Source organism: Glossina fuscipes, unplaced genomic scaffold (assembly GCF_014805625.2).
Source record: "Glossina fuscipes isolate IAEA_lab_2018 unplaced genomic scaffold, Yale_Gfus_2 1, whole genome shotgun sequence".
Classification (NCBI taxonomy): domain Eukaryota; kingdom Metazoa; phylum Arthropoda; class Insecta; order Diptera; family Glossinidae; genus Glossina; species Glossina fuscipes.
The window spans coordinates 28392470-28409561 of NW_023998415.1; the positions used below are offsets into that span (position 1 = coordinate 28392470).

The 17092-nt window shown below is 32.5% G+C and overlaps 1 protein-coding gene across 1 annotated transcript in view; it reads left to right on the plus strand.

The window, feature by feature from the left end:
* The first annotated feature begins 6771 nt into the window (after window positions 1-6771).
* LOC119645202 (protein cueball) overlaps window positions 6772-17092 on the plus strand; it is a 21019-nt gene continuing 10698 nt past the window's right edge. Inside the window, exon 1 of the mRNA XM_038045216.1 lies at window positions 6772-7263. Coding sequence (XP_037901144.1) covers window positions 7188-7263 — 76 coding nt within the window. The 5' untranslated portion in view covers window positions 6772-7187. The remainder of the gene's footprint in view (window positions 7264-17092) is intronic.

A 17092-nucleotide genomic window follows, 5' to 3' on the forward strand; every position in this document is an offset into this window, starting at 1 on the left:
TTTTTTTTATTTCTACTTTCTTTCTGTTTATTTTTAAACAATTTCGTTTATTACTGAAGTTGTAATGGCGTAGTTCAACGTGTCATCATTTTAGAGAAAAAATGTTTTTCAAATCAGTCTCATATATTTGAAATGTTTTATTAAGAAAGCAAAAGAAAAAATAAATAAACAAAATAAAAGAAAAGATATATAAAATATTTAAGAGAATATTTTGAGTTTTTTTCTTATTAGAATTATTTATAGTTTAGTATTGCCTTGCTATTATTCTCCTCTACTCCTCACGCACACGCACATATATACCCCTACCACCGCTCTGTCTTTCTCTCAGCCTACTACTATTTTTTTCATGTACCATTAATCTCTTTTCGACAATCCAGACTGACTACAAAAATCATCTTGTGCAGTCCTTTCGCAGATTTCAATGGATACGCACGCACTCAAAGCTTCTCTTCTCTACTTGCTGCATGAATGGCAAAATGAACAATTATTTTTAGACTAATAGTCATTCGTGATTTGCCTGTAGAGAGGGGGAAAAATTTTAAATGAAGCCATTAAAATTTACTCGGACAAGAAAATGCCGATCGTTTATAGAACTTTTTTCATTCACAACTGATGACCATCAGCCAATTGCGTAGCAGCTACATTGCAATATCTTGTGTGCCTCTTCGACTATTAAAGAAATGCGTTGAATAAAAACTTCATTTGGCTTACATTAGATATGGCGGATATCTGTATAATCAAATTAAATTAAAAAAAAAAAAATAATCAAACTATTTTTATCCGAAGCACATGAGACCCTGAAGAGTATAAACTTTACATCCCGAATTCTTCTCACTTTTTGAAGTCTTTCTTCTCCAGCATTACATTAAATATAAATTATCTGTGTTTCTACCCTTTTCCTTTTTTTTTTTTTTTAATAATTTGCTTAGATAAAAAAAAACAATATGAATCATATGAAAAAATTAAGAATCTGCCATAACCTCCTTATTTCCAGATATTTGCCCAACAGCAAGGAAATAAATATGGCGCCTATGACCTAATACGGGAATGGCAATCCAAAATTTTTTACTAACTGTAAAACACGATGAATTTTAACCATAATATAACCATAATATTTTGATCATAATTTATGCAAGTGTGGTTAGTAGTCATTTTGTAGATGGTATTAGTGCGGTTAGTCGTCATTTTGTAGATGGTACCTTGATCATTATTTATGCAAGTGTGGTTAGTAGTCATTTTGCGGATGGAATAGTGCTAGATAAACATAAAAAAAAAAAAACCGTTTGAAATGTAAACAATAGCACGTGCATCACAAAGGTAAACAAAAATTAGAATTTGCAACAACCATTACATAGGGTACCAGCGCTACAGTAACAAACATAGACGATACCAGTTTTACAACACAACCACACACAAAAAGCTTTACAAAACTAAACGCTTTTTAACAGGGTTGTATTTACGCAGTGAATCAACTAACAAGAAGAGATTTAAAATAGTTTGGAAAAAATCAAGACGACAACGGAAACTAAAATATTATCCCATTGCATGAGTATTAAATATGTTATATTCTTCTTACTCAAGGACTTTTTTAAAATGATTTGATCCAACCTCCTTTCAATAGAGTTCACACCCAAAGCCCAAGTCAAAATTAAACGTTTTTCTTTTCACAAAGGTCAAGTAGTTCATAAGCGAAAAACCAAAATCGCACCAACTAAATCCAGGTATCGTATATACTTTATTCGATGGTATAGTGAATACGTCAAAAAAGATCAATTGTGCAACAATATACTACGTTAACGTTTGGTGTAGCCCTTCTCGCGTGAGCGAGAGTTGATTTTAAGCATTTAATAATCGCGTTAACAGTGAATGTATATCTTGTTTGCAACCAACGAATCATTGAAAATATGCGCGAACAGGTGTTGTTGTGATGGAAGATATCGTCTTTCCTCAATATTGAACATTTTACCTCAATTGTGCGCTTTAATCGCATTGATGGTTGACATTGTTGACGAATACATTCATATCCTTCACAATTCAATTTAATTCACAACAATTCACGGGATATATTTAATGTTCGTATACAAAAACGAACCAACTATTCAAAATCAAACTGTATACATTTTAGAATAAGAGTTAATATGATGCTTTATTAGCATTATATTAACTGTAATAAAAAATCTTATCGCTATTTACATTTCACTAAATATTTCATTGAATGCAACGATGGAAAAAGCAAAATTTCAACTGAACGTAGCCCTTGATGGTGTATTGACTTCATTGGCTGTTTATTTTTAGCTGATAAGATGAATAAGATAAAAAGTCATATCTCGACAATTCAAATAATTTTTCGCCTATGATATTTTTTGCTATTTAAGCAAGGCAGCCGCTTAGGACTTCTTTTATTTATTTATATAAATCAATGATCCCCACTCGTTGATTAAATTCAACCACATCTTAAGGTACGCTGTTGATGCAAATCGTTTTCTTTCTTCTTGTTGGAATCGCATTCGTATCAACGTCAAACTGACTTCAATAATTTGGTCATTAAATTTTATGAAATTAAATCTAAAAAAATGCAAAAAGCTTTCCTACTGAAGGAGAAATTCTTTTAATACTGAGCACTTCATCGATTTACAAAAGTTGGGGAACGTTCATCATAGGAGTTCGATTCGAGTATATATTACGTTTTAATTTCCACATAAACCCTCCTTTAAGTAAAGCTAGGTCGGCGTTAGGCTTATTAAATGATGATCTATAGAACATCATGATCCTTAGATTACAAAAAGTCTATACATAAACTTAAAAAGGCTAATACTTGAATTTGTCTCTATTGTCCCATAGCCGTTAAGTTGATTCAACAGAATCTGTTCAAAAGCAATTCTTGCTAATTGCCCTTTAGCAGTTTAGGTTGGCACCCACGTGTCTCTCTGTCGCCTTATGAAAATAGATTGCTTCTGTTAGATTTGCCCACATTACTTGGTGACATAGTCTTTGGTTTGCCGAATCGTTTCTCTAGAAATTTTATCTTCCTAAAGCTTAATCTCAACATCGGACTCTTTAAATTCTATCGAAGCAACTATCCTTAACACGCTGGATTTGCCTATGTCGTATTTAAACTAACTTGGAATCTTTACAGCATACTATGGTTAAAAAATGAAATTGTTTTATTTACTGTTATCTGCTGCCAAGCTTCTGCATGTCAGCAATGTCTTAGGGGTTCGAAATTTGGATGTGTACCGGCTGTGGGTGTGCGTCTGTGCTGGACATGTGCATGCTTTTTTTTCTCCCATGAATTTTATTTTTCTCTTTTCTTTTTTTCTTTATTTCTCTTATATACTTTGCATTAGTTTTTAATAATAATTAATACGACTTTTAAGAATACTTTTAGTATTATTTTTAAGAATCAATTGAATTCGTCTGTTAATATGTTTTAGCTGAGTTTTATGGCACACTTATGGTTAAAGGGCACGTTGATTTTTGCTATTCGGGCATATTTCAATGCAAGCACAGTTGTCACCCGACACATCAGAATCATATAGATTCATCAGTGGGGTTTGGATAACGGTTGCCGAATCACGGGGAGAGGGTAACTTTAGATCAGTCATCTCAGGTTGATTATCACTGGTGGCGGCCGGAACGACACTATTTAATACATTGATCTCCGAAGTGATGTCTAGCTTGAGCTTTTTCACTGGCATATCAGGGGAAGCTAATTTACGTGTTTGCTTTTTTTCAAAATCGTTGAATACATTTAGCTTAGTTGTGAACCTTTTCAATTTGTTTTCCGAGATAGGTGATTTCCCGCATTGAGGATGCTTTTTGTATCGAAATATTATTATTATTATTATTATAAATTTAGCCAGAGAATAAATTCTAAGACTAAAGTCTTAAAGCACTAGCATCTAGGGCTATCGGCTTTTTATTAAAAAACTCTACCGCACTTGAGATTTGAACCCACGACTATTGAGTTGCTAGTCGAGACTCTTGCCTACTCGGCCACTCAGGCGGATGTGTATCGAAATAATATTATCAACTGTGCAAGCAGAACGCTTCTCAGCCAGCACTTGCTTCAGTCAGGGATCTAAAGTCGGTTCAGTATTAAGATCCGCTCCGTTATAATTTAAACTGAATAAAGAAGATGATGCAGCGGGAAGAACGAGTAAAAAAAGTTGAATCAGCAGGAGAGCTCCGCTTCACACCAATAGGAAGGGAAGTTGGCAACAGACCGCGTTTGTGCTTATTTAAGTCACAAAGTACGCTTTATATTGCAATTAAGTTAAAGTTTTTCGATATTTTAATTTTATAAAAAAAAGTATTTTAGAGTAAAGGAGAAAAAACTGCGTTGTTTCCGCGCAGCGCTGCCAGGTTAAAAATTTTATAATAATAGAAAGACTTCTAACAACAATAGAACAAAATTAAATCTTGCAACAACAAAAAAGAAAAAAATTGAGAATTTATGTTAACGAAGACATGCATTGAATTTTATTCTCAAAAAGACATTTTAAATAATAAAAGAAGTACGTATATGCAATATTTCTAATTCTGAGAATAAAGGTAGCTTTCCTGTACGCTTTTTATGAAAGGTGGGTGTTTTTGACTTTGCTGAGATTAAAATTAAAAAATTAATTTTCGTCACATGTTTTTATTACTGTTTTTTTTTTTGTAAACATATTATTGTTATTTCTTTTTTTTTTTTGATAATTTCGCGCGTTTACGTAATAATAAAAAGTAATCTATTCAATTAAATAAAACCAAATTAAATCGAATTTATAAATAAAGTAAATATATATAATAAAATATATATAAATAGAAATCAATAAACTTTAAAAATACGGAAATGCTTTATATATTATTATTATTATTTTAATTTTAGACTAATGAATTGAATTCTTAGACTAAAAAAAGAGACATTGAGCACTAGCAACACAGGCTATCGGCTTTATATAAAAATATAGACTTGTTAAAAAAAAAGTACAAAGTTACATTAAAAATAATAAAACCAATCAAACCTCCAATAATACAAACTAAAAAAGTTTTTTACGTACAAGGGAATAATATTATTATAGTATTAGGAACAATTATTCAGTTAACTCTTTCATAAAATAATTGTGTTATTCTTTTTAACCTTTGTAATTATTAATCTTACCAATTTATCTTACCCATCTTATTAAGCCTAAGTGTCTTAAAGTCTTAAAGAATAATTTTTTTAAAACAAAAATTGCCTCATCTATTAAATAAAATTTTAAAAAAAATTAAAATCAAATAAAATTAATAAATAAAGTAAAAATAATTATATAATAAAACAAATAATATAACTATACTTTCAATTAATATTATAATAAAATCAGCTTTTTTAATATATTTAAATAAAATACATAATATCTCCATTCGTCAGAGATGGAGAGAATATAATTATTGTTGAAGGTCTCGCAATTTTTCTATCAAAAGTGGTGATTTAATGGTAGCTACGCTGCCACTACACGCTACATATATTCTTTATAGGCTTTACTAAGGAAACGTTATATTTATTTTCTTTTTTAAGTTGTCAGTTTACTCAAGTTTTGCATTTTGCGGAAATTAATCTTCATTATTTACAATTACACCTTCATTACTTACAATTACATTTTTATTATTTTCATTACTTTAATTTATATTTCGATTTTGCGGAAAACTACGTCTATTTTACGGAAATTCAAATCCATTTTGGGGAAAATTATTTCCGTTTTATGGAAATTTATTTTGATTATCGAAACTAATATGCCTAATATATTCTAAGTTTGTTCATATTGATGGCATATTGTCGTCCATCTCATCCATCATTCCGTCCATTTTGCTCAGATTCATTTGTTCCATTTGTTTCACTTCTTATTTTGATGGGCTATTTTTTTCAGCTGTGCCTACATAAAGTGTTGGGACCGCATCTGCGTCCGATAGAGGATCAAAAATGGCATTTGTTATGTATTCTGGTAAAAATTGCGTATCGCAAATGTAATAAATTTTCTTCTATTTTAAAACATTTAATAAATTTAAGCAATTTTGCAATTTTTTTGCAGAGATTTTCAAAACCGACCTTTTTGCAACAGTTTTTTTTTATTATATTTGCATTTTCATACCATACACGCTTTTGCGACCATTATGCAATTAAATAATAATTTATATAACAATAATAATAAAAATGATAATAATAGTGTAGCAATAAAAAGAATAAAATAAGAAACAATTACATCTAGGAAATGTAAGAGAGAAATTCGATAAATATGTTCACTTATTTAAATCATCTTTTACCGCAACAGAAAAATTATAAAAATTTAAAAGAGAAAAGAATAAAAGATCTTAATTTGCACTTTCTTCCGAAACTCCGAACTATAAAATATTTTTTTTTTTTTTTTTGGTATGTTGAATGGAGATGGACCAAGCCAATAGATTTGTAGCTTATATGTCCAAGTATAAAATATATAGTAAAAATTATTTTTTCATTTTGCAATGCTTTGAATCGCGCGCTTTACGAAAACTAATAAAAAGAGCAGCTTTTCATTTGCTTAAACATATGTTTAAGAATCAGGTGTTTTCTAATGTTACAGCTGTTATAATTACAGACGTGTTTTAAATTAAATAAAATGAAATGAGCGAAACAAAAAGAATATGAGAAAAAATGAATGAGAGGGAAGAATCGTCAAAATATGCGCTAAACAAGGGTAGAGCAAAATTTTTTTGATTTATTTTGCAGCTTTTGCTATCGCGAGAGTTTGTGCGGAATGCGCGGAATAATATACGTAAATATATAAAAAAAAAAAAAAAAAAAGTATTAACATATAATAAATGGTTCCGTGTCAAAATTTTCTACTACAATATTTACTAGTTATCTACTCGTTTGAAAATCTTAATTCAATTGATAATAAATAAATAAAAAAATCATTGTCTGGACGGAATTAATTGTACGCTTGCACGTACATGCCTATGTATATGGAAAGTCAATAAGATTTTGTACAGCATGTGTGTGTTTCGTTCAGTGAATGCTTTTGAGTGCGTGTTGCTACAATAAAGCGTGTGAACGTGCGTTTCATTACATATCAATATAATTTAAATATTTTCCTAAATTATTTTCATTATAAATATAAATATAGATATAAAAAAAAAAGAAAATTAAAATCAATTACAAAACAAAAAAAAAAAAAAATTAAAATAATATGGAAGAAACCATGAGACGTAATATACTGATTTGGTTAACTTTGCTCGCCGTTCAAACTGTCTTTGGCATGTGGGGTAAGTCTTGGCTTCGGCACGACATGACAACCTGATTATTTGGAAGAACATTTCTACTAAGAATTGATAGTCCAAAGTATATTCGAAATATTTTTTTCTACTTTTCTTGTTACACAATATTGACCGGGCGTTAAATAATAGTTTAAGACATATATGAAATAAACATTTCTATCAATGTTTGGCATTTGCTAAACAGAAACATATTGCGCTTTAAATGCGATTTTTTTTAATCTTCGAATTGTGAAAAAAGAAAAAAAAAAAAAATGCGTTGAGAGAATGTTACGCAACTGCAATTGTGCATAACTGTAAATAATGATCAAAGTATTGTGGTGGCGTGGACATTTCTACTTAATAAGCTTTAAGATTATGAGTGTAGCATCTAACAGCAAAGCGAAACACTCTTGCATATAAGTAACTGCATACATTTAACATAATTTGCAATGTTTGCATAAAAATCTTCTTTAATGTTCATTTCATTGAGTAACCGTCAAGTAGGGTTAAAATATTTTTTCGCTATAGAATAATGAGATAATAGTTAGCTTTAAAATTATATGATACTATCGAAAAATAATAAAATAATCATGTTGTTATCAGATTTGGTACGAATAGGCTATGGGATGAATTTTTCTCAGGAAAAATTAAATTAAATGTGTTTACTTTATGTATGTTTATAATTTGCACATACATATTTATCACCTTTCTCCTCTTTCAATTTTCTGATAATTCCACTAAGATATCAAAGAAGTTTTTTGTATTTGTAGAATTATTTTGCAGAATTGGAAACTTAAATAAATTTCAAAGCATTAATTATGTTTTCTTCGAAAGCGCGCATTTGATATCTAATAGAATTTCTCGAGAACTCTCTAGCTAGCTATCTCTCTCTCTCTCGCTCGCTCTTTGTTTTTTTGGTTTTTTTTTTTTTTGCAAAACTCTCCACCTATTTTTTCATTCTAGACTAAAAAAACGTTATTTACCACTGCTACATAGCGCCATTATTGTTTTCATTTTGGTCACGTATGCCAATACCGAGACAATTCATCTACCTTACATATGTTCGAGTTTCATTCTCTTCGCCCGACGTACAAGAAGCAGTCATTTGCGTGATAGAAACTTCACACGTGGCTTAAGTTTTGTAAAACGACCACGATTTCACGAAAACGTTTGTTTACATCTTTGCCATAACAAAATTGGTTTTGATAAAATGAAATTTAATTGAAACTAAAATAATTCGTGCATAGTGGAAATTGTGGTGGTAATGTATTAGAGGAGGAATGAATACATTTTAGCTCTTAGAGAGAACAAGACAAAGCGTTTGTAAAAGGGCAAAATAAATGCTCTCGTTGTGGCAAGAAACAACTGGATGCCACCAAGGTCATTTTACGACTGCCTTACAATTAGTGCAGTTTGTCAGAACTTTTCATTTGAAGTAGTTTTCGTCCTTAAAGTGAGACTGGAAAGCATAACCTTTTTATTGCTACTCTCATATACATTTAATTGTGTCATTCTAAGACTTCATCTTAAAAACGTAGCATTATTTTCATGTTAAGATACTTTTGCATATCTTACCCGTAAACTGACTAGAAACGATTGTCCTTCTTCCCTACATCGGGATACTTTTCAGCTGATACAGAAGATTTGTATGATATTTAGCGAATATTGTTTTGCTTAACTGGTGTGACGGCTCCCTTCTCTGGGACAATTATGGCTAAACCATTCATTCATAATAAAAATTTTTGTAAAAAAGTGGTTGAATTCTACTCGATATAATATCTTTTGTCTTCCGCTTTAGTAAGGATTTGGGATTTCCGTAACAGTACTATATACCCAATGCGGCGAATATCATACGAGAGTTGCAGAACTTCAGCACATAACTTTCAGATGAAAGGGCATAGTTGACAATTTAAAATATTCTTGTGTTCTCGAGCACCTGATCTTCCTTACGACCACCCTTTTAGCAATTCGGCTGCATTCGCTCCAATAAAAATTACAGGACGACACGTTAAATGTTTATTTATACGTTTTATTAACCCGTAAACAGACGAAGGCTAGGTAAACAGAAATTGACACACAATTGTATTTTTGGACGACTTCATCTGCCTAAAGTGAATAAAGTCAGAACTCTTTCACCAGAAAGTATACAATACATCAACATATCGATCAATAAGTCCCGGGACTAACAAATAAATTGCGTTACTAGCAAAAAAATCTATATCACTTTTGGAAAGCGTGAATTGTTAAACAAAGTCTACCAAAATTCCACATCACTTCGATCACATCTTCACCAATCGCAGTGGGCACTGCTTTTGCTATCTTCAATACAACGCAAATATCTAAATTTTGTGTATTATCAAATATTGTTGTTTGGTGGAAAAACTCAGCGAACGCCCAAAAGAAGTGGTTGCACTAGGAAACGTTGAAAGAAGAAATTGCAAAGAAAAAATGCATCTCTTCTTACTTAGTCCTCAAACTTATTGATCGTGATGGCAACTAACAATGAGTGGTCACACATTCTTTTGCTAAATATTCTATTTATATACATTTTTACAAGCATATATGACTATAACTAAATTCATGGCTTCATTTTTAATCCGATAACCTGCTTTCCCGCGAAAGTTATTCATCGGCCGAGACAGCTGCATGACGCGCCTGCGAATGTGCACTTGGTTTTTTCCCTATCCGCTTTTCCGCTAATCGATTTCATCGGCCGAGACAGCTGCATGACGCGCCTGCGAATGCGCATTTGGTTTTTCCCTCTTTAGTGAATTTATTATTTGGGAAAATTAATTAGCTGGAATGATCTGGATTTGGGATTTCCATAACAGCACGTTCGTTGAATGTGTGCACCGCCTGAATATATGCATTTGGAGGCCTTCTATAAAATATGTTTGTATTCTTGATCAGCTTAAATAGCGATACCGAGTTAATCATGTTTCTCACTTTTCATGCGCGTAAGTCGTTATAATCTCAAGATCTTGTCTAAAAGGAAAATTTATTCTTAAATCTTTCTTCATTCCTCGTCAGCTTAATTAAGAATTCATCTAAATTCATGCTTGCTTTGGCCGGTAATTAACGAAAAATTTTATTTCAAATTAGAGAACATAGTATATAGTGTTGGGTGCGCCATGAATTATGTAGGAATATAAATTGCAACATTTACGATGTGCTGGATACATGTGCCGAGCTTGGGAATCTTTTTCTCTGTTTCGCTATCAAATATCACATACAACTGTAGGTTAGATATTAAATGATAACATATACCTTTTTTGTTTGTTTTTTGTCCTTGGAACACTTTGCAGGTGTTCAGTGAGTTGTCGATGTTCTTTCTGTACGCAAACGCGCTAAACATCGGACTATTCTATCACCATTCTTGCGCACCTTGACCAATAGATAGATTAGAAGCAATGTAACTACAATCGAACCGAACCCTTTCGCGTTGATAAAGGAAAATTGCAAACTATGTCACTGCTTGATTTGTGCTTATAGGTCTTACTACGGATTACAATATATGCAGAGGTGGGTAGAAAAACTTGAACGAGTTGTATTTTTCCGTTTTCCGTATGCCATAAAAATTGTGAAAGCTAGCTTCCACAAAGCTCACACAACGTTTTTACATGTGGTAAAAGTGTCTAGAAACAATTCGCGAAATTCCACGTGAGCTAGTTCTTGCAATAAAGAGTTGAGGGCTTTTTTTATGTTGCTTTAGTCGATTTTTTCCGCTGGACATTGAAATAGGTTCGTCGTCTTTAAAGTCATGAGAAGTAAATCGTAGTTTTTAACAAAGTTATGCGATGTGAACTAATTTTTATGATAATATTAGATGGATAGTGTAAATCATTGTATCGAAGAAGGAGGACGAGCAGGACATCAGTTTCGAAATCTGAGAAAAAAAACGTACAAATTCGTTACCGCTTCACTAGGTCGGTCCGATGACTTCGCCACGAATCGTTTGAACCCATAAAAAAGTATTAACAGATGCAGAGCAATTAAAGAAACCTCTCCTGGTACCGATAGTCAGATGATAATTTTAGCAAAGCGAGATCTTTTCATTCCGTATCATTCCGAACTGCTCGCCGTGCCAATCTATCAAATAGGAATAGCTCAGATAATTCCTTTGCTTAGAACATATAACTTCGCCTCAGTCTATAAACATTGATGCAGATAAGAATGCGAAAAAGAAATGGCGAATTACGCTTTCGAGCGACGAACAAAAAATAACTATGTTTGGGAATGATGCGAGAAGAAATGTACTTCGGTCAAAATGAAGATATCTTGTGATGTGAGATCGCCTTTCTTGGGAGAAGGTCTATCTGATATATTTCGAAAAACCCTATGGATGGCTATAAATATAAAAACTTGTTGGAATCTGTAACAGTACTTCACAGTACCCCCATGAAATATTCATCCAATTTATTGGGAACGTGATCAAACTCAATCCTACTGCGAACATTTGGAGAGCACTGAGGCAATAGAAAAAAATTATGGAAAGATATTCAGAGAATATGATAGAGAGATCTGCGATAATTAATTGCATCTATGCCTACAAAATTCGTAGCTTAACTTCAAACCCGATAGTGATTATATCGGCTATTGATTGTCTGAATTGATTTGCAAACATATGATTACTTTTAAGTACAAAATATTGCCTTAATTTTTCAATTTTTTTTTTACGCCTATTTTTACTGTCCACGTGGAAACATGCGATGTCATCTTGATCCGGAGATCTTTTAAATTTTTGTTTATGCTTAACATAACTCCTAAATCAGTTTTAAATATGGATATGTTTTTGCTTTACAAGTAAGTGCTAAAGATAATGCAAAACAGTAGAGAAGTGGAGAAGAATATCATCCATCAATATAAAACAAGATACACCAATTGTACAATGATTATTATTATTACAAGCAGCATTAATATGCCAATAAGGTAATGAAGCCTCATGCGGCGCATTTGTGAGCAACTATGGTATATAGATATTTTATCGAAATACTGGTACAAACGTAATTATAGATTTTATATTAAAGATTATAGAAGACCTTAATAGACACCTTAAAAACCCCCTCAACCCCCTCAAACAATCGCTTTAACAATCGTCTTAATAATGAATGGTAACGAGGGCCAAAATTTTACAGCATTAACAAGGGCTGGCCTGGATGATGATAAATACTAGTGTGCAGGCAGGACTAAATTCATCGTCCGTTCATATTTGGCGAACAACATTTTTTCATGCAAACAAATATTTTAGGATTCGAGTATGGATGGGTTTAAGGAGAGAGAGGCTAGATTTTTGATGTTTAGTAGGTACGTTTGAAGAGCGGAATCCAAGACCATACCATTTATTGCTAGACACACGATCTAAACTATCATATACATTCGCACCAGAAGACATGATTAGCGGCATGACGCGAGATTTTTAATCAGTCGCAATTTACTAATGGTGCAAACATACGATGAAGAAAACCAGAACTTCCTTAGAGTGTTAAGGATGCACGATATCGTAAAATTAATATGATCTTCAGCAGTTATCCGAGAGATGAGCCTGAAACTCAGGTTAGAGATCGTATTAACAAAAATTCGTAGTACTTCGTTAAGCATTCGCAGAGTTAGGTAATACTATTACGCGATAGAGTTGAGACATTTTCCAAAATACTCTTATCATTCGTTGGGGAGAGATAAGAAAGGTGACTTATAATATTTCTCTTTACTGTGTTGTCTATATTCAGCCTTTAATCTAACTTGTTTAATTAACGCCTGTTGTTGTTATGGAAATTTGCAAATAAACTATTTACATATTTTCGTAATATATGTATTCACGTACGTATGTATGTATGCAATTTTCGTTATAGCCTAGTAACAATATTCTTCAAGCATTTCGTTCCTTAAGAAAGGCATTGAATATTTAATTAGAATAATGGAGATAAATATTAATTTGTAATTGTTAATAAATTTCGTGTGCACGCTCGTTACAAATGAACATCTAGATAACAATTCTTAGGGTGATTTATATTGTGGCATAATATTTGATAGGGTATTTTCGATCGCTTCAATTTCAATCGCATTGCTTGAAAATGTCTTTAGTAGTTGTGGCAACAATCAAAGTAAAACCATTAAGAAGTATTTCATATTAAAAACAGCGCCGTAACTGGACAATTAAACAATTACATTAACCAAATATCGCTGGCGGAAGCTCATTTGCCCCGTCAGCTACTACTCTGGCTTTCCCCGCGAAAATATTGCGGTTTCGCTCTCATATTAAGTTGACCCCAAAAATTGTTTGATTTTAGTAAATTCGCTTTACGCATCAATAATTTATTAACCGCAAAAACTTACGTAGGAGGTTAATTTAATTACGTCCGCAAAATGCAAGAGAAAGAAAAAAAAAAAAAAAAAAAACGGGTTTACTGCTAAACTGTTTTAAATTGTTTGCGTTAACGTTTCTATCGTTAAACGGGAAACACGATTTAAGAACACTTTTGCACCCATCGTCGCTGAAAATGAAAGCAAATTAATTCAGTCGGCCTGGTTGCACCGCGGCACAGGACACGCTTCAAACACTCTCTCAAAAACTTTGTAAACCGTGATGTTTAGTCTGCTACGGATGAAAGTTAGCGGAAAGCTTACTTACGATTATACGGGACATACATATATATTCCGCGTCGATATTGTATACCGACAATATTATAATTACACTGTATCAACAATCAGAATTCAGAGGCCATGCACTATAGTAAGAATTTTTTTTATGTAAAGAAACTTTTAAGCGCTCGCTCTTAGCAAAAAGCATTGAATAATTTACTTACATTCACCTGAAATGATGGGTATTCAAAAGTCGTCGGCATGCACGCTTACTTACCTACGTTATTTATGTTCTCTTGGCAGAGCGTTATTTGCTCAAGTATTGTGATTGCTGACTGATCAATAGCATTTCAAGCGTTAACACTAGAATTACCGGTGTGTTGTATGCACCTCTGTCGTCTACCCTAAGTGAATCAATTTGATTTACTTGCTTGTTGATGGATTTGCTCTAAGACCGCACAAGCATTGTTAGTTAGTTGGAATTGAGAAGAAGAGTTTTACCTGCTCATACATACGTGACCGCAGTAGACATTAGAAATTCAAGTAATCGCGAAGAAAACCGATTTTTTTTTTTGTTTTATTATTATCTACAACCACCATAGGTGGATTGGCAAAGAAGTATTAACCATTCGGTTTACTAATGCGCCCACAGTGATAGTTAAATATTTGACTTGCCCCTATATGTTTATTTAATGATTTTTAACACTATCATCCTTTGTACCTTTTCAATACAATATCAGTTGTGTAAATAAAATTATCAAATTTAATAGAAATAATAATAATTTATTTGCACTTTCTTATTATAATAACTATATAGAATGATGAGGCACGTGTTTTACAGCAAATATTTGTTATAATAATATTAAGTATTATAGGTATTATGAACGTTTGTATTATATTTTCTCGTTCGGTGAGGATTTTTCTTTCTTTCTTTCTTTCTTTCTTTTGTTTTTGTTGCAATTTTCAAGGGCAGAATAAACCGCATTTACAATTTTTGACTCACTATCCTGTCTGGCTGTTATTGCCTCTAATCGTTTGCAGGAGTAAACATTGCTACATTCTAAAGCGCTTGTGTGTTGTGTATATCGCTGTTTGCAACACCAATCAAATCATAAACATTTTCTCAATTGATCTAAGTCGGTCTGTCCGCCAGTCCGTCAGTCTTGTTTTCTTGTCCGCACCCACCTACATGTCGCAAAATTTTTAAGATACACTGACATCGACGAGGAACGCTGCTCAAAATGTGTCGGATTGGATCACTTCTGCGACCACTTACCATATAGTAACTTATATTAAAATGTCGACATATGACTAATTGCAGTATGATGTAAGGTGAGCCATATCTTCTCACTATACAGTTTTTATTTGTTTCAATTCTCGAATCCTTTCGCAATTGTTTAAACTACAACAGTTTAGAAATATCGACGATTTATACAAACAGCTCTTGGAGATTATTCAACAAAGTAATAATAAGAAGGAAAAATTAAAATAATCCAATAACTAACGAATGCAGTGAAATTGTTTCGTCATTAACATACGCTTGTTCAACGTCACCGAAAATGCTTTATAGCTAATTGTTGGTTGGCTAAGAAACTACAATCCTTGCATTGTTGTCGTAATCAAAACATTAATAAATATTTCTGGAATTAATGTAAAAAGTAATTCAAACTGTAATTAGAAGGCCAACTAACTGCGAATGCGATTAAAAATGATATTGGAAAGGGTGAAAAATGATGGCATTTTAATCATTAAGTGCATCATTTTTAACTGAACTTATAGATGACCCTGACTACTAACTGAGTAACACTTATTTTGAAATTTGTCGCCAGATATTTTCGTCTTTCCCGCACTTATTTTTCAAACTTGGCTTAATTCTCGATAAAGGAATATGTGGTACGAATCTCACGGGCCTACTTTCATATTTGAAACTTGTGACAATCTAACACAAATTGATATATGTCTCAGTGATGTATAAAAAAAATATCGATTGTAGTCTCTTTAAGTTATCCCCCCACATAAATAAAAGTCAACAAATATTTCTTTTTAACGGTCGAAAGTTTCGAAAGTTGACACCACCCTCTGCGTAATTCTTGTGTTAAAGTAGAGAAGAAAACGAGTATATAAAAAAATAAGTGAGAATTACGTAATAATTTTCTTTTCATTTGATAAATATGACCTGTGTGGAATGTTTGGATCTAAACTTACGTTTGATATTAAGAATTAATAAGAACTTGGTTTGAAAGTACATAATATAACGGTATAAGCAGTTCAACATTTTTCCAATGCTCCGATCTCCTCTTTATAGAACGTTCTCACGTCATCCTTAAATCTCCGCCATGAAATAATTTCCCTCAATTTTCGCTCCCCCGATAAGTCCATTTGAGATTTGTAAACAGATAATATATGCTGAGCGGTAGAGCAATGAGTATGACAGCGATTCGAATTTCATGTTATGCAATTTTGCCAGTTTAGCGATTAGCTGATGACACAGGTTTTTGACCTACCGGTGAGTAAACGCGCCGTCCATTTCATGCTTAAATCTTTGTATAAAGCAGTGAATCCGTTCCCTCTTCAAGATATCTATCCAGCAAACTATCTCTTGTAGTTTCATCTTTCGATTATCAAAAATAATTTTCAGAATATTGTTGATGTTTTTTTTTTTTTTATTTTTTTTTTTAATGCTATCATCTATCTTGAGTAACCAATGTGTTCAGCATGCAATGGATGTCCCTTTAACCGCGTTTAAAATCAGCCGATCATTACCGATCAGTTGTTGCTTTCGACGGAGAAGTGTTGCCATAACTTTTTTTCACAATCAAGCCGCTGCTGACTATTTTCCCATTAAGAAACAATATTTGATCAATAAATTTACAAAGATACGTTCGCTGATGCCATCATCGTTTATGAGGAAATGATCTAAATGACATGGATATTTGACAGACGTCCTATAAGCAATGTAGTTTTTTTTTTTTAGTGACGACAGATACGTGTCAGTCAGTCCCGGGAACTACTGGCCGTTGTGGCGTTAGTTTGCAATTTCAATGCACTAACATTACGCGCCAGTTCAATCGTATCTTTGTTATATGATGAGTTTGGTCCTTGAATAGGACATAGGAACATAGCATGATTCATTAGTATTTGGTGAGCGTATAAGCAGGCCTATGAATCCATTGGCTGCAAACGATAAACTGTCTAAACTAAATAAATAGCATAAAATACTTTATACCATTTGCATACTTTGTCTCTAATTGAGGGGGGG